Source organism: Pectinophora gossypiella, chromosome 21, assembly GCF_024362695.1.
Source record: "Pectinophora gossypiella chromosome 21, ilPecGoss1.1, whole genome shotgun sequence".
Lineage (NCBI taxonomy): Eukaryota > Metazoa > Arthropoda > Insecta > Lepidoptera > Gelechiidae > Pectinophora > Pectinophora gossypiella.
In genome coordinates this window covers 5,155,306-5,174,213 of record NC_065424.1, presented here as the reverse complement: position 1 = coordinate 5,174,213, position 18,908 = coordinate 5,155,306, and the positions used below count along the sequence as shown (strand labels likewise).

General features: G+C 40.0%; 1 protein-coding gene across 1 annotated transcript in view; it reads left to right on the top strand.

The window, feature by feature from the left end:
- The window catches only part of LOC126376496 (uncharacterized), a 46,691-nt gene extending 29,513 nt beyond the window's left edge, over positions 1–17,178 (top strand). The window contains exons 9-17 of the mRNA XM_050023925.1: positions 4,522–4,684; positions 5,669–5,785; positions 6,692–6,837; positions 7,726–7,966; positions 8,848–9,081; positions 9,421–9,516; positions 10,207–10,419; positions 10,762–10,918; positions 11,320–17,178. Of these exons, the coding sequence (XP_049879882.1) occupies positions 4,522–4,684; positions 5,669–5,785; positions 6,692–6,837; positions 7,726–7,966; positions 8,848–9,081; positions 9,421–9,516; positions 10,207–10,419; positions 10,762–10,887 (1,336 nt within the window). The 3' untranslated portion in view covers positions 10,888–10,918; positions 11,320–17,178. The remainder of the gene's footprint in view (positions 1–4,521; positions 4,685–5,668; positions 5,786–6,691; positions 6,838–7,725; positions 7,967–8,847; positions 9,082–9,420; positions 9,517–10,206; positions 10,420–10,761; positions 10,919–11,319) is intronic.
- The last annotated feature ends 1,730 nt before the right edge of the window (positions 17,179–18,908 follow it).

Here is an 18,908-nt window from a genome sequence, read left to right as displayed (position 1 = left end):
TTGGGTAAAAATTGGTGAAGTGCCAGGGTTGTCAGATGAAAGTAATATCATTGTTGAAACTCTTTGAGTTATTCTACAAATACTGCAAATTGTTTATTAACAAACACTTCGATCCGTAACAAATTCAACATGAAGGTATAAATTATAAAATAAAACAGCAGATTAAAAATGTATTATGATGTATTAAAATCACAGATTGTTTTCGATAAGAACTAGACCCATGCAGCCATTTTCTATTAAAATTAGTGCATATGGGTGTATGCAATAGGAATTTTTGTAATAGCAGCACTCTGAAGTGCAAAAAAATGGTAGGGTAGACCTCCAAAATGGCAATACTTACGAATAAATTGTGAGGTTATGTAATTGTCTACGTGACTGTATCAACAACAAATGTATGGCATAGGTTATGATGATTTTTTAACATTTCTACAAAGAGAATCAGGTCCAAATTATGATGGTAGGGAGTACTATTTCATACGAGTTTATTGACATTAGTTACATACTGAAGTATGCAAGCGTTCCCCAGATAATAGGTATTTTCAAAACGTCAAGCTAGCGGGATCAAAGAACTGCCTTTATAACTTTGGAACCGTTGAAGTACTACTTTCGGTATTTTGCAGGGGGTGAGTACTATTTCGGTACTATTTTTTGGCGTTTAAATCAAAGCGAAAGACCTTGTCGTTAACTCTCGCCAAATTTCGCTCACCGTCAAGCTAGCAAGTGCAATAAAACATGGCTATAAATCCAGAACCGTGATGGTACTAATTTTTTTACAACAGGTACTATTTTTTTCAATAAGAGTACTATTTTTTGGTATGGTCAAATTATTTTTTCGTGCCCATTTTTTTTTGAGGCCGCTAGCTTGACGCACACCTAATTTTAGGAAGAATGAGTGAATGAATGAATAACCCGGGCGAATCAAAAGGTACGTCGCTGGTATGCAATCCGTTTGTCGTGCTGTCTACTTAACTGTGTCGGGTTATTGACGGATGTAAAATTTTTAGACGGTTGGTTTAGATTTGTGCTTAAAATTGACGTGTGTTCCATAAATTTTATGCTTGTAGATTACCCGTCCCTTTCCTTTTCGGCGGATAAGAAAATGACAGATATAACTTAAAATAAAATTAGATGGTATTTACAGGAATTAGCACCAATAACCGCGTAAACTTAAAACAATGTGTTCCATAAATTTTTGCTTGTCGATTACCCGTCCCTCACTTTTTCAGCGAATAAGAAAATGACAGGTATTACTTAAATTAAAATTAGATGGTGTTTACTGGATCCAGCACCATTGTTTAGTTTTAATGTGTAAAATAAAGAAATGTTATTATAAGTCGATGTTTAGATAAAATGTTCTCTTATGTTCATCAGTGTCTGTCTATTCATTAACAGTCGAGGAAAAGAGTTTTTAAATTGCGAATTAAATAATTACAAAAGCGAATGATCAAATGAATGTAAATAATATCGCATGTACATCGGAAAATATTGGCTACTTGACAGATTTCGGAGAAGTATTTTAAAAGTTACAAACACTTATTTTGTACTTCTTAAATTATTATATTTTCTCTAGAAAGTAATTTCTATGTTAACACGTGCATACAAACTAGAGGTCCAAAAAGGACAGAGCGGAATTCAATTCATATATACGAGCGGGTCTAAAAACGATGAAGCAAATCATCTCAAAAGCAATATTGCTATTGGACGTTTGTTGGCATTGCGCCCTTACTATATAGCGCAAATGCCGAATAGAAATTTTACTTTTTTAGATGAGTTAAACAATGTAGCGCGGGCGGAAGGCAAGACGGAAATCACTATAGCCTTATTATTCCCTAAAAGTAGCACGGAGAATGCTACACCGACAAGAGCGTGGCTCTTAAATTAGTGATGATGAAGCAATGTAGCCGTTTTTAGACCTGTCTTACATGAATTCCTCTCGGAATAGTCAATTAGCTATCGCTTGAGAGCCCTCAGCGCTTTCCATTTGTCCGGGCCAGTTAATGCCGTCAAAAAAAGCTGCTAAAGTGAAATACGAAGCTTACAAAATGTTCTCATACATTTTAATTACCAGAACATCAAAAGAATTGCTAGAACATAACCGATTGAGAAATTTGTCTGTGTGCTGCGGAACGGAAGGCGATTGGGGCAACCACCGTTCTACACGCCCTATCTATGGAGTAATGAAGGCGATTACTCCACCGACAAGAGCGCAGCTCTTAAAGAGAGAGAGACATTTTAATTCGTATAGTTTCTTTTTGGTTAGCGTAGCGTTAGCGTTTTCAGCTGTCGTATCTTAGCTGGGCACTGGAACGCACACGATACAGCCTCTGTGGATATTGAGCTTTAGAAAATTACTCTCTAGTGTGTTTACAAGTTATCACTAAACAAAAACTAGATTTAACATAATCCGCGCCAAGAAAAAAGTCAGCGGATTCTAAAGAAACCAGTTGATAAGTTATAATAATTCTATTGCAGAATCTGCGCTAGTAGAGCCGCGGTCGCGGTGCTTCTTTCGTGACGCGGATTTTACACCTAGTTTTATGTTTTGCTATTCGGTTTGTAATAAAGCGGTATACATTGTGTTAGTAACACCGTATGGTGGCGAGTACTAATATGTATACACTTTGAAACCACGTCACATTAACTTTAATGACAAATTAAACCGTAAGTCTCATTAAATGTCAAATATGATAGTGCAACAGGGTTCTAAAGTGGGTACATGTACATGATATTGCTCATGAATGTACTTGAATACTGAGAGTTCGACTGAGAAGCTGATTCTGAGTTGATATCAAGTGGAATTTCCTTTCGGAAATATGTGTTTTTTTTTTCAGTTTCACACTTTTGCGACGGAAGATCCCACTTAATATCAACTCAGAATCATGGTCTGAATCATCCCTCGAAAGATTTCGTTACGGTGTCACTTACATACAGGATGTTTCATAGTGAAATTTATTTATTAGTCTTGTTTGTTAAGTAAGTTTTAAGTTATTTACCATGTTCATATATCTGTATCAATAGTTGTAAGTTAGCAATAAAGGAAATGTATCAAACTGTATTCGAGAATAAAATGCTGTTTTATAACGATTGTTAAACGTGTATATTTTATATTCGGATGCGATGGATACTTAAGGTAAGGTATTTTTAAATACTTTTTTTATGCTGGCACAGGAAATATGTTACTAAAAAATTCAGATTAGGCATTTCATGTATGCGTGTAAAGTCTAACACCCGTGTTCTAAGAGTGGTATTAATAAGGTAATATTAGCTGAGACTGCCCTCAAGATCATCCTGGTCTGCATGGCAACAGTGCCGCGCGTGGAGCGAATTATATCGATGGCTTCGACCAAACGCAGCGAATGCTATCTACGTAGATAAACGTCGTATGACTATTGGTCGAAGCTCACCAAACATGTTTACCACAGTATAAGAAGACCAGGGGCCTGTTTAATAAAACTTACAATTGCAAATTACAACGACAATTTGATGTTCATTACGTAGCTAATATGAAACTGCAAAATATTCGTGATCACACAGTCCGCAATGTACATTAAATTGTCATTGTAATTTACAATTGTAAGTTTTATTAAACAGGCCTCTGGTATGCTCAATCCTATGACAAGCCGCCATTGCTAGCCCATTGATGACATAAGTGTTACTATTCAATTGGAATCAGAATCATCAGAATCATTTATTCAACGTAATTATCATGGATAAACTTGTTGAAGGTCAATGTAACATTTTTGAATTTACGTCATTTCGCAAGGTGTTATGGCTGAGGAGAAGAAATGACAAGAAACTGCAACAGCAACACATCTTTTAAATCAATGAGGGTACATTACAAGTTATTTAATAACTAGAGGAACACATTTAATACCAGACATTTTTATCATTTAGGTAATCATTAATCTTATAATAGGCTTTTTTACATAAAGTAAGCTTCACGTGAGCTTTAAATTTGTTCTCTGACAAATTTAAAATATTATGTGGTATTTTATTGTAAAAACGTATACATAACCCCAAAAAAGATGAATTTAATTTACTTAATCTAGAATTTTGAACAACAATTTTATTTTTATTCCTTGTATTGTAAGTATGCCTTTCACAGTTTCTCGGAATCTCGGAAATTGGTATCTCCAACATTCCAAGGACGCGAATTTTATTATTGAAAATTAAGTGAATTATTAAAAATCTTTTATTAAAAGTAAAAAAAATCCTTGCAAAGTAAATTAAAAACATAGGACGTGGGTAATTTATTTTTTACGGATGACGTCAGCTGGGCTAACCTTGAAAATGCTAGCTGTCAGTTTTGAGCATACCTGCGGGCTTAGCACCGTTAGCGCGCGACTCTTTCTCGCCTCGACATACGTCACCCGTCACTCTCTCACAGTACCGCACAGAAAGAGACAGACGACCTCTGTCGCGGCGAGAAAGAGTCGCGTGCTTACGGTGCTAGGCCCGCAGGTCTTATACCATGATGTTTACGATGGAGATTGTATAATATATATAATTTAACTTGTCCAGCGAAGACAAACGCACGCGCGGGCGCATATCGAACGGCGCGGCGCCCCCCGACGCGGCCGCGCTGTCCCCGCGGCGCCGGGGCCGCCCGCGGCTCGACGACGCCGACCACTTCACCGCCTTCTACAACAAGGCCAAGGAGAAGAACTATAACGTTGTTGTACAGGTTAGTTTTGTAATATCAACACTACTGTACAGTCGTGAGCAATATCATGTACCCACTTTGGAACTCTGTCGCACTATCATATTTGTCATTTAATGAGACTTAGAGGTTCGCGCCCAACTGGGCACCCTCAGGCCTGTTGTTTTAAACGTTGTACCGGGTGAGAGCCTTCAGCGCTCCCCATTTGTCCGGCATAGTAAATGCACTCTGCGGCAAATCTACAATAAGACACGTCAAAAAAAAGTAGACTTTGCCGCTCTCGCATTGGTTTCATTATCACTAATTTAAGAGCCACGCTTTTGTCTCCATTCTTGTCTATCAAAGGTCATAATTATCACTTCCTTATAAGATACCACGTTCACCTTCTCTATGATCTGTGTAAGCTCTTCTTGGTCTTCCCCTACCTCTCTTACCTTGTAGTTTTCATTCTATTCCGACGTTATATGACCAACTACCCACTAGTATAAAAAATGAGGTATGTGACGTATCATTCGGTCACCGTCTAAAAAACCTTTTGTTGGATATGGAGCTATATTCTGTGGACGATTTTATTAAAAATTGACATTGTATTTTATTGTAATTACTTGAATGTAATTTTATTTTATACATAATTAATTTATAATTATTATTAGCCATGACATTGTAATTGATTTATTATCTTTTGACATTTTGATTTAATTTATTATCTTCTTTGTTGACATTATTTTATTATAATTTTCGACGATCATATTTATGTTGTTACCGTTTTATATTGTGTCTAAAATGTGTTGTATAACTAAATGTGAAATAAATGAATCTAATCTATGATGTTTTTAATAAAACTTATTGGTTTATATAGTAGCTTGAAAAAGTATAACATATATAAAACATAAGTTCACGCCTATTTCCCGTTGAGGTAATTAGAGACCTTGGCACTCCACCTATTACGATCCAGCTGCGCTTTCCACAAAAAAGATCAAAATTTAGCCAAGTATTTTTTCCCCCCAGATATTCCAATACCTAGGCATGCGTGAGCTGGCGCACTGCGCGCGAGTGTGTCGGCTGTGGAGGACGCTAGCCGCCACGCCGGCGCTATGGAGGCACGTACGGATGAAAAACTCACATGTAAGTTTGTAAAATGGTTATTATTAGGTTCATAACGGCCTCTGTGGTCTAGTGGTTAAGCGTTCGGAGGCTCGGGTTCGAATCACGGTGGGGAGGTAACACAAAAATCACTTTGTGATCCCTAGTTAGGTTAGGACACTACAGGCTGATCACCTGATTGTCCGAAAGTAAGATGATCCGTGCGGAAGGCACGTTAAGCCGTTGGTCCCGGTTGCTACTTACTGATGCAAGTTAGTAGTGAGCCATGTCACGGGCCTTTGTTGGACACCAGTGTTGGTAAGTTTGGTAATCCACCTCACACACTACCCACACGATAGAAGAAAATTAGTTTTCTCATTTCTTATGAAGCAATATACAGTGATAAGATATTTACTTTGGAGTGCGACATCTTGAAAAAATCGCGGATGTCCCGGTAGTCGCGTGTACCAAGTATGTTATTTTATCTCGCGTCGCGCTTACTTAGCGTGCTAGGCCTGCTAGTGTTTCTACTCTATCTATCTACTCAGCCTGTTTCCACCCACTGCTGCGTACAGGCCTCCTCTCTTTCACGCCATCCTTTCCGGTCCTGTGCAAGTCTCATCCATTGATTTCCGACGTACCTCACAATGTCATCCGACCACCGGGCTGGTGGTCTGCCTCGATATCGCATACCGTCTCTTGGCCACCATTCTGTAACAGCCTTAGTCCATCTGTTCTCTTCCCGTCTTGCCAAGTGTCCTGCACATCTCCACTTAAGCCTAACGATTCGTATACCTTTGCGTTGCTGAATGTGTGGATCTACCAGGTGGATGCCTAATATGGCGCGCTCCATAAAGTAGGTATATCTTATCTTATTTTAAATCTATCCAGACCTCTTAAGTGCAATCTCTATGGTGTTATCATAACGATAGCTGTACATACCCGCAGGTGAGCGACTGGGGTGGGCTCTGCAGCGCACTCAAGCGGCACGGCACGAAGCGACTGGACCTGCGCAAGATGCTGCTGCCACAGAACGACACAGTCTTCTGGCAGCAGTTCGCGCAACACATACCCACTGTCGACACCATAGAGAGGTATGTTACGTGCTGTGCAGAGTAATATCATGTATCCCCTTTGGCGGCGAGGGTGTGCTGCCGCCAAAGGATGTTTTCGGGGTACCGAACTGACCATAGTACCCCGCTAGCCACAAGTTGGTAGTGTGACTAGGGATCGACGATCCAACAGTGTTGTGTTGGAAGTTGTATATATGCCGTCTTGCTGTGTAAACTTCGATACCGCGTTTCATGACCGCTTGAAGACTGCATTATTGAATGTGGCGCCATGTGTTGCATGTGAGCGGAACTAGGTGGCCAACTAGTTTGGTCCGCTACACCCCTTTAGAACCCTGTCGCACTATCATATTTGACATGTAATGAGACTTACGGTTGAATTTGTCAAAAAAGTTAATGTGACATGGTATCAAAGTGTAAGTATACATATTAGTAGTCGTGACCGTTAGGCTCTGCAGCGCACTGAAGCGGCATACGATTTTGATTGGTCGGTTTCACTTGGTTGATCACTAATTCTGCCAATTTATTGAAATTTGAATATATGAACTTAGTTACCCGAATTATAAACCAATGATCGAGTGTTATTTTTGTTTTTTTCTAGAAGGAGCATACGTAAACCCCGTCTATTTATTAATAATTATTTATTTACCGGCGGTAAAGACTATAATATTCCAAGATTCCTTCCTCCAGTCACCAAACGTTTCACACACACACACACACACACGTACAGGTTTTGACTACTAAACCTGTATACTAAATCTGTAAGAAACATTTTAAAAATCCTCCTATATTCAATGTTAGTTTGACCTTCCATCCTTGTTTTGAAAGCTCGGTGAGGTAAGCGATCGTGCGTTGGATTTTTTTTTCCTTCACTACATGTTATGTAACTGGACTATTTTCCTGAATTTCCAGGATAGAAATGTGCCGATGTCCAGCGAGCGCGGTGGAGGCAGTGTGCCGCGGCCTCCCTGGGTTGCGCTCGCTGTCGGCGCTTGCCATCCGGGACGCCCTGCTGGACCCGGGCCCGCTGGCGTCGCTGCCGCTGCTGCACGAGCTGCGCCTCAAGAGCATGGCCGGCCTGTCCCTCACGCGCCCTCTCACGCCCCTCGCTGCCCTCACCAACCTGCAGCACCTCTCACTCACATCTATCAAGGTCAGTTATTATAGACCCTGACACCAGGGTTGATGAGGTTGGTAATTCACCTCACAACCCACACGATCGAAGAAGTTATTATAGGTTTCCAACTAGTCAAATCAGTTACTTTTTTACTAAACGTCAAAACACGAAATTACTCTGGAATTTGTATGAAAAAGCAACCTGTGACGGTAGAGAAACACGTGACAAAATGTCGCATAAATAAGTTAAATAGAAAAAAGAAAACGTTTTTGTCACCTTTGGGCCTGTCTTTATTTAGTAATCCGATGTTCATAATTTACATATCCAATTATTATTATGTTTGACATCCAAATAGAAGATCGCAAGATGAACTAAGTACCCACACCTCACCGAGTTTTCTGTTAGACCAACGTGATAGGTGGTGAGCCGGATCGCCATGTATAATGGTCGAGCCAACTGTGTTAGTGAAAGCTGCACGTAAGAAAATTAATAGGTCACCGGTGCAAGTCCGGTCCCAGGGTTCCAAATGGCGCTCTCCGAAACAAATAACAGCCTCCGTGGTCTAGTGGTTAGAGCGTTAGGCTCACGATCTGGAGGTCCGGGTTCGATTCCCGATGGGGACATTGTCGAAATCACTTTGTGAGACTGTCCTTTGTTTGGTAAGGACTTTTCAGGCTTGAATCACCTGATTGTCCGAAAAAGTAAGATGATTCCGTGCTTCGGAGGGCACGTTAAGCCGTTGGTCCCGGCTATTAGCCGTAAAAACACCTCCACCAACCCGCAGTGGAGCAGCGAGGTGGAGTATGCTCCATACCCCCTCCGGTTGATTGAGGGGAGGCCTTTGCCCAGCAGTGGGACGTATATAGGCTGTTTATGTATGTCTAACATGTGTGGTAATAATATCCCGGCATGGACAGGAGCTGGGGTGGTGCGCGAGCGACATAATCGGTCAGCTGGAGCAGCTGGAGTCGCTGGAGCTGGGCGAGTGCACGTTCCGCGCGGAGTTCGCGGGCGTGGTGTCGCGCCTGCGGCGGCTGCGGCGCCTGCGCCTGGAGCGCGGCACGGCGCAGTGCGCGGCGCCGCACATCCTGCGCGCGCTGGCCGAGCTGCCGCTGCTCACGCGCCTCGAGCTCGTCAACATCGACGTCAAGGTACCGCGGCGATACACACACATCCACGTACCTCTGCTGTACACATACATCAACGTCAAAGTACCACAGCTATACACATACATCAACGTCAAAGTATCACAGCTATACATACACACACATCGACGTCCAGGTACCACGGCTATACATACACTACACTCAACTCCAGCTGTCAACTAAACACCACGCCGGAATGTATTTCGTGTAGTTGTGTAGTGTGCTTCGCACAGACCGATTCACACACATTTACCAACCCTTCGCCCAAATACGTTCATCATATTGGAGAGGAAAACTCATAATCTCATACACTTGTTATATTAAAATACTATTGTTTTTTATCAGGTGGGCTTCGACGACGCGCTGGCTGAATGCAAGAACATCCAGAGGCTACTGATCATACCGACATATGTCTCCCAGTCCGCTACCACCAACAAACAGGTATATTTACTTATTGTCATACTCACACATTCACTAACTAAAGAGCCCCTGAAATTTATATAATTTCGTGTCTCGGAAGGCACTTTAAGTGGTCTCTGTCACTATTTAGTAAGTGATACTTTTTACGAAAAGTTTGGTTAGGAGTTTGTATCGAAATACTGTCCTGTGAAGTCATCAATAAACGGTCAAACGTCGTCCTCATTGTTACGTCAGGAAGTAAAATGAGATTGAGTTTTGATTACTTCAGGCTGGCTTCTATTTCTAGATTACCATGTTAAAATTTGTCTTTGACCCAGTCAAGTACCATATTTCATCTTCTTCTTCAGGTGCCTCTCCAACTAGTGGAGGTTAGCCATCAGCTCTGAAAATTTATCCGTATCTCCCGTGAGGCGGGACAGTTCGACCGCACTCGTGATCCCGGTCCGCTCCCTGATATTACGCAACCAGGACTTCCTCCTCCGACCCACTTTTCTTTTTCCTGCGACTTTGCCCATCATTATGAGTTGCAGCAGCTAGTACCTTTCGTGTCTTAGCACATGCCCTAAATACTTTTCTCTTTTTGACGGTCTGCAAAAGTTTGCGTTTACTTTGAACTTGCCGCAGAACTTCCTCATTGGTAACCCGTTGAGACTTATATTTCATCTTAATGCTGTTATCATGTGACTAAATAGTATTGATTGTATTCGTCAGGTGCTAAGCGGCGTACTCCGATTAAAAGACAGCTTAACGCACCTGATGTGGGGCGTGACCATCGAGCTGCTCCGCGTGACAGAGCTGTTCATCGACCAATGCAAGCAGGCGGGCGACAAGGCGCCGCGCGACCTCGGCGAGTGCATCCCCGTGCTCAAACCCGTGCCCGGCTGCCGGCTGCCCGACCACCACCATGTGCACGGACCGCCACAAGTACCTTTTTTGTTTTTTTATTGTTTTCCCCAAAGGGCAAGGCAAAGGGAACTATGCCCATACAGCCAATTCATATGTGTAATCGTAAAGTAATTTACGGATAACGACTTCCGTGGTCCAGTGGTTGAGCGTTGGGCTCACGATCCGGAGGGTTGGAATCCCGGTGGTGACATATCCCAAAAAACACTGTTACCCCTAGTTTGGTTAGGACATTACGGTCTACAAGTAAGATTCTCAGAGGTTCGGAAGGCACGTTAAGAGCCGTTAGGGACGTACTAAAATAAACAAATATTTTATTCTTATTTGCTTTGAAGAAGAATCATACAAGGTTTTGTTCGTCAGGTGGAGATCCTCCCGCTGCCGACGCTGCAGCGCCTGTTGTCGGCCCAGCTGCCCAACACCAAGCTGAAGCTGCTCCGCATCCCCTTCCACGCCACCTGGCGCCAGTCACTCGCGGACTTCCAGTAGCGCCTGCGCACCGCGCTACACCACACACTATGTATGTACCCTGCGCACATTACCAATGCAATCTATAGGCCTTCAAACGTAACCTGACACCTGACGTTATTATGACAGTAGAATAGTGATATAAATGCCACAAAATTGGTTTCAATTTCATATTTATGAGGTTGGTAATCCACCTCACAACCCACACGATAGAAGAAGGAAGTGAAAGAATTGGGCTTTGATAAACAAGACTGGAGAATACTACACCGACAAGAGCGTGGCTCTTAAATTAGTGATGATGAAAATACCTACATACTTCTATCGTGTGGGTTGTGAGGCGGAGTACCAACCTCATCAACCCTGGTGTCAGGGTTACTATTAGCCGCCAAAGGCCCAATACCTACTGACTCATATATTTTTGACCTAATTACGATGTTTCTTTGTCCCTATCAGGCTCTGAAAATCAGCGTGGGAGTGTTTCATAACAAATGCTGAGTCGGGGGCGTCTTGGCTACACCTCGCTATATTTACGTGCAAATTATAAATAATAAAGTACACGTACAAGCCGTATGCGCACCACAGGGGTTCAAAAAGCCCAAATCGAAGCAATTCATCTAATAAAAGCAATATTTCTATTTGACTTTTGTCTGCACTGCGCACTTGCTTTTATATGCGCAAATGTCAAATTGAAATACGGCTTTTTTTAGATGAATTGCTTCTGGCTTTTTTAACCCCGCTGTGGGCAAAGGTGGCTCGGAGAGGTTAGTTCATGCTGAATGATTGTCAAATTAATTGTCCAAATATATTTTTATAATTTACAAAGCGTCTGTCCAGTTGACTACGTTAATTCAGGGTCTGTTTCACGGACGTCTATAAACTTATCTACTATCTTATCTGACGCATAAGTGGCTGATAGCAATACTAATCTGCCGGATAAGACTGTTTGTCAGCAAATGGTGAAACATGGCCTTATAATACTAGTTTTATATTATGAGCGTCATTGTACATTTTTCATCCAAATTCTTTATGAAGACATGTGTGTAAGGTTTCATACCATGAAACAAAATAAGGCTAAATAATATCGTTACTATAATGAACATACAGGGTGTTAGTGGCATCGTAACGAATACTGAAGGGGATGATTCAGATCATGCTTCTGAGTTTAATATCAAGTGGAATATCCGGTCGGAAAATTCATGAAAATTTTAGTGCTTTTTAAAATTGTTTTTAGTTTACGGAAAATTCAACTTGGTATCAACTGATAATCATGGTTCAATCATCCCTGGAAGTTTCCGTTACGATGTCACTAACACCTTAACCTCTTAACGCCGAGATTTCCAGACACAATAGTTAAATAATGGGTTTTGGATTTTAAAAGAACATTCGGTCTTACGACTCTAGATAGCCTAAGCAAAGGGTTATGAGGGTGTTTCTCTTCGTTGAATGACGTATTCGTTTTTAGCCGCGTTACCGCACCCCGAACACTGCGTACAAAAATCTCATCCTTACCGTGCGCCGCTTAACGCATGAGACGGACATCTCTAGCGCTCTCCCTTGCTCCTTAGCCTGCTGATTCTTACAAAATCGGTATTAAAATGACTTAATTGTCGCCGTCGCTTGCTTGTGCTCTAAACCACAAAGTTCGACTTTTATCTCCCTTATATCCCGTTCTCACAGGGTCCGCTTACCTAACCTGCAGATGACAGGTCCGGTTTTTTACAGAAGCGACTGCCTGTCTGACCTTCCAACCTAAGGGAAACTAAGTTCGACTTTGAGTTTGAATCCATGTTCACAGATAGTTGTTGTGGTTTCCAGGATTTGTACCTGGTTAATGGCAGTATGCTCGCCCCTTAATATATGGGACTTAAACATAGCTGGCGAGGAGCGGGTGTACCGTCATGAGCAATAGGACTCTGTCGCACTAACATATTTGACATTTAGTGAGACTTACAGTTAATTTGTCAAAAAAGTTAATGTGACATGGTACCAAAGTGTATACATATTAATGCTCGTGACCGTATGTCATGGTACGTGTTCTCGCGATCGACGGATACCTGCGGGGCTAAAATGGCCACATAGAAGCAATCCATGTAAAAAAGCAATATTGCAATTTGACATTTGCGCATATAAAAGTAAGTGCGCAATGTCAAACAAATGTCAGATAGCAATGTTGCTGTTTAGATTAATTGATTTCAGGTGTCATTAACCTAACCACCCCACCCCGCCTCCGTATGGTCTTTACTAGCATTTAAATCAATTATAAAAATAGAACAATCGAATATTATTTAGTCTTATGACTACCTATAACTTGTGCAATGTCCTTTAATAAACTGTCTTAGTCCAAAGATGCAAAGCATAAATGAAGGGTACAATCTTTGCTTCAATAAATGTAAGGGTTTGGAATATTTTTCGTACAAAACAAGTGTTCGACTTCGGCTGTAGACTAAAAGTAAGCCACGAAACGAATCTACATACATTTGGTGTGATTAGAGATATTGGCGCCGATTCCTGCAGATACCTCATTTTATTTCAAGTTATACCCGTCACTTTCTTATCCGCCGAAAAGGAAAGGGACGGGTAATTGACAAGTGTTTTAAAATAAACGAATAACCCAGGCGAATAAAATAGGCATCTCGCTGTTATGTGTGTGATGTCAACTTAATTATTTCGGGTTTTTGCCCAATATAAAAAATTGGGAGGGCTTTTAAAATTCCTGCCTGAAATTGACGTGTGTTCCATAGCTTTTATGGCTGTCGATTACTCGTCCCATACTTTGTCGGCGGATAAGAAAATGACAGGTATAACTTAAAATAAAATTAGATGGTGTGTACAGTCATGAGCAATATAATGTGCCCACTTTAGGACTCTGTTGCACTAACATATTTGACATTTAGTGAGACTTGCAGTTCAATTTATCAAAAAAGTTAATGTGACATGAGCATTAATATGGTACCAAAGTGTATACATATTAATGCTCGTGACCGTACTGGAGTTAGCACCAATATTGATGTAATACTTTATATAATTTAAAGTTTAATAGTAGTATTTTATATCGAACAACTAATACCTGAAACAATCTGGCTAGTAGCGACGTTCTGTTTAAAATAGTAGAGTAACGATGCGGAAAATCGAAGAATTTTAAACTACATAAGCGCGCTGCCCGACCCCTAACCGTTTACTACCATTCCACATTCGAATCCCGGTGGGGACATTAACCACAACAAGTATACTTTATTGCACACACCATACAAAACAAGTTTTACACACATGAACTAAAGATACAGTACAATCTGGCGGCCTTATTGCTAAGCAGCAATTTCTTCCAGTGGCAAGCGAACATTTATCACAATTTACCACAAAAATTTCTTGTGTCATCCCTAGTTTGGTTACATTACAGGCTGATCACCCGAATGTCCGAAAGACGATCCGTGCTTCGGAAGGCACGTTAAGCCCTTGGTCCCGGTTACTACTTACTGATGGAAGTACGTAATCGTTACATGAGCCATGTCAGGGGCTTTTGACGGCTCAATAGTAACCCTGATGCCAGGGTTGATGAGGATGGTAATTCACCTCACAGACAACCCACACGAAGAAGATTAGTTTTCTAATTTCTTATGAAAATAGGCACTGTTTTTTCTTTGGCTCTTCTGCATTTCCTTTGGAGTGCGACATCTTGAAAAAATCGCGGGTGTCCCGGTAGTCGCGTGTACCAACGACCTTAAGTTCTCTCACGTCGCGTCGAAGGTTGATGAGGTTGGTGATCCACCTCACAACCCACACGATAGAAGAAGAATTATGTTCAGTGGTTAGTTGTTCGATAACACTATAAACAGACTGTACAACTCACGTTATTATGGTAATAACAGTGTGGTTTAGATTTCCGTAGTCAAATTCATTATGAAAAACCGTATACTGTTTTAAATACATGACATGTAGACAAATAAATAGGCATTCATCATCATCAGCCCATTAACGTCCCCACTGCTGGGGCACGGGCCTTCCCTGTGGATGGATAGGGAGAAATAGGGTTTCTAGAGGGCATAAGTTTGTTTTTAACGGTGTGACAGTCAGATTTTTCGGGAAAGTTGCAAAGTTCTCGTAGATGTACAGGATAAACCTTTAAATTTGTGCGTGTTTTGTGCATTTTAGCAGTTTTTATGATATATTTTTTGGATGGGATTCTTTCGGTAACTTGATCGGCAGACATCTTGAAATTTAGCGTTAAGGAATGTATAAATTGATAATTTTGGTGGTGATAGCATTTTTAGTAAGCCGAAGATACGAAAAGAAACGAATGCGTTTTATATTTGATGTAATCTGTCAGTGTATGAAAAGCCGTGTAATGGTACAGGTTTAAAACACGAGATATAAAATTCATCAAAGTAACAAAGCTCATCAAATTTCCGAATGAATCATGCAACATTAATTATAAGAAACACAAATCCATTACTAAAACTATAAGCAATAGTAAAATTAATACCAAATTTGACTTAAGATAAATAAATTAAAATATATACCAAGCAGTAGAGAATCATGAAATAAAATATATAAAAAATAGTATATATTTTACTAGCAGAATTTAGAACAGTCAGAAACTGAGCGAAACATTCATTTTCTAAGCAAAATATCGTGTTAAATCCATCACTTTTTCTACCTTCGGAGTAGACAGTGGCTGTAGAATCGTATATTACCTTATAACACTAATTTATCCCCTATTATTTGAAACAAATATCATTTATACAAACTTTTTAAATACTGTTATATGTAGTGCAATTTTGTTATAACCATAATGGCCCCGATTCCTGCAGACACCGCCTAAGTTATATCCGTCATTTTCTTATCCGCCGAAAAGGAAAGGGACGGATGATTGTCAACAAGTTAATTTTAAAACGAATGAATATACCGAGCGAATAAAATAGGCATCTCGCTGGTATGTAGCCCGTTTGACGTGCTGTCTACTTAACTCTGTCGGGTTATTGGCCGATGTAAATTTTTTAGAAGGTTGTGTTTTAGATTTCTGCTTAAAATTGACGTGTATCCCATAAATTTTATGCCTGTCGATTACCCGTCCCTTTCTATTTCAACGGATAAGAAAATGACAGGTATAACTTAAAATAAAATTAGATGGCGTCTGCAGGAATTAGCACCAATGTTTTGCTTATAAATTGAAATGGATGTAACTGGCTATTAATCTATAAAATGTTTTAATGATAATTTCAAAAATAAGGCTGAATGCACATCTACTGAGTGGCGGCATATTTATAACGTTATATGATTAAGTAGCTTTGTCCCCATTCAGTATCGTGTGATACGGGCCCTGAATTATCATACAAACGTGACCGTTTCAGAGAAGTTTATGAAATTTATCACTTACCATAAATATATTAGTTTTAGTGTTGATTTATAATAATTGTACATATTTTAAGCAGTTAGTTTAGTAATCAGTGCCTATAATGTACTTTTGGTTCGTGGTCAGGCTTCAATACAAGCTTACATAACGAGGGCTAACAGAAATGTAATAATTTATTGTGTAATAATTTTCAAAGATTTAAAACTTGCTTGTTTTAGGGACTGATGTTGCACTATATAAATAGTTGATAGATAATGTGGAATGAACATACATTTATTTTTAAAATTATATGGTATGCATTGACCTCGTATATGAACAAATAGACTACTAATATCTTTAAAAAAACGTCCGCGGCGCATGTTGTCACTGTACAATCGATACTGCTCTTTATTTTAACAGACACAACGAACTTGTGCTATATAAATAACTTAGTGTACGGTCACGAGCATTAATATGTATACACTTTAATACCATGTCACATTAACTTTTTTGACAAATTGAACTGTAAGTCTCACTAAATGTCAAAAATGTTAATGCGACAGAGTCCTAAAGTGGGTACATTATATTGCTCATGACTGTACTAGTCGCAATGGGCGTAACGGCGACACTGTACCATCATGAGCAATATCATGTACCCACTTTAGAACCCTGTCACACTATCATATTTGACATTTAATGAGACTTACGGTTTAATTTTTCATAAAAGTTAATGTGACATGGTTTCAAAGAGTATGTACATGTTAGTACTCGTGACCGTGCTCTTTATTTTAACAAGCAAAACAACTTAATTTGACAGAACGAACTTATACTATCTACATAAGTTAATGTATACGCATTAACAACACCGGTTTAGACACTAGAAAAAATCCTTTGCGACGAGTCTATTTGTCTATAGTATGATGGTATGTATGCAAAGTACAGTTTATTTTTTATGTGTGTAGCCCATGGGCGGACCAGGGGGGAGGGGGGAGGGAGGCATAATAGGGGCAGCCAATCAGCTCGCGGCACCAAACACTTCAGGACCCTCAATCAGCGCTTATCGCTATCGACCCACTAGGATTAATTTCAAATATTTTTCCTCTCATACGACGCCCTGAGCCGAGGTTCGCGCCCATCTGGGCACCCTCAGGCTTGTTGTCTTAAACGTTGTACCGGGTGAGAGCCTTCAGCAATCCCCATTTGTCCGGCCAAGTAGTTAACCCGGGGTGGGGGGGTGTCATAACCCCCCTCATGGGTGGCCACTGCAATTATCAAATATCTAATTCTCTAGGTTTTATCTAATTTCCCCCCCGCCCCCCAAATGCTGGATCCGCTCCTGGTGTAGCCGTAGTGGGGATGTTTTACAATTGACGATGTAACAAGAGAGATCGCTGGACAAAAGGAATGCAAAGGCGCTTGGACTCACGTGCCTTTTGGATGTTAGGTTAAATACTGTATTTAATAGATTTTTCATCCTCCAGTTTGACAACAAATGTGAAATCAAAATTTCGAACAATGTTTCGAGGTTTACACGGTTATTAGCATAATTAAAACACATAATACCGGGTTCTTACCGCTTTAATCTGGGATATGAGACTCCCGATATTCCCAATTTTTTTTTCATATATGATATTATCAGGGATATGAAAAAAAATGGGAATATCGGGAGTCTCATATCCCAGATTAACGCGGTAAGGGTAAGAATCCGGTATTATGTGTTTTAATTATTTTCAAAATTTCGATCTCAAAATGTTAAATAAATTAAGATCCTTTCTTCAATAACTTGGAAATAACCAAAAATATTTCTGTTGTGTAATAAATAATTATGGGAGATAAATCGATATTTTTGAAAAATTCAAGCAATGATTTGTAGTGTCGCATTTTTAAGTTTTATTCCTTAAATTAAGTACCATGACTTGTTTGAATACTAAAGCATAGCTTTTTAAAAATGTAATTAATTTACTCAATACTAAAACGCCATTTTGTTGTTAGATTTTCATTTTGCAATGTGTTTTTGAACATTCCAAAATCATGGACAATGGGATTTCTAAATCACTGTATTATAAATGTAAGTAAAGTTTGAAGGCAAAATTTGTAAATGTTTATTATTTAGCCGTGGTTGCCCAGGTGGTAGAACGCTTGACTCTAACTTTGAGGTCGCATGTTCGAATCCCTGTAAAGGCTTTGGGCCTTCGAATTCATGTTTGGGTCTTAAATGATTATCACGTGCTCAGCGGTGAAGGAAAACATCGTGAGGAAACCCACATTCCCGAGGAATGCGTTTCGGAGGTATGTGACCTAATCTGTATTGGGCTGGTTTTCCCTTCGCGGGTTGGAAGGTCAGACAGGCAGTCGCTTCTGTAAAAAACTGAACCTGAAAATTTTCTGGTTAGGTAAGCGGAAGTGTCAAAGCAGGATAACGCTAGGGATGATGATGATGACAACATATTCATATTCATTTAATCATTGCAAAGTCACAACATGTTTGTTATCTGTAGATTATCTTTTGCAAAACCTTTAATTTTACGGTTTCGAACCTCAAAAACGGAACCCTTATAGTTTTGTGAAACTATCACTTTACATAATGAACCAAATATAAATAAATGGCGTTTTCGTATTCCCTTAGACACAAGTCTATTGTTTATAATCTCTATAAAGATGCTTGTATTTTTATTATAGTTTAATTTGTTCGGATCGCCCCCGCAATCGTGTA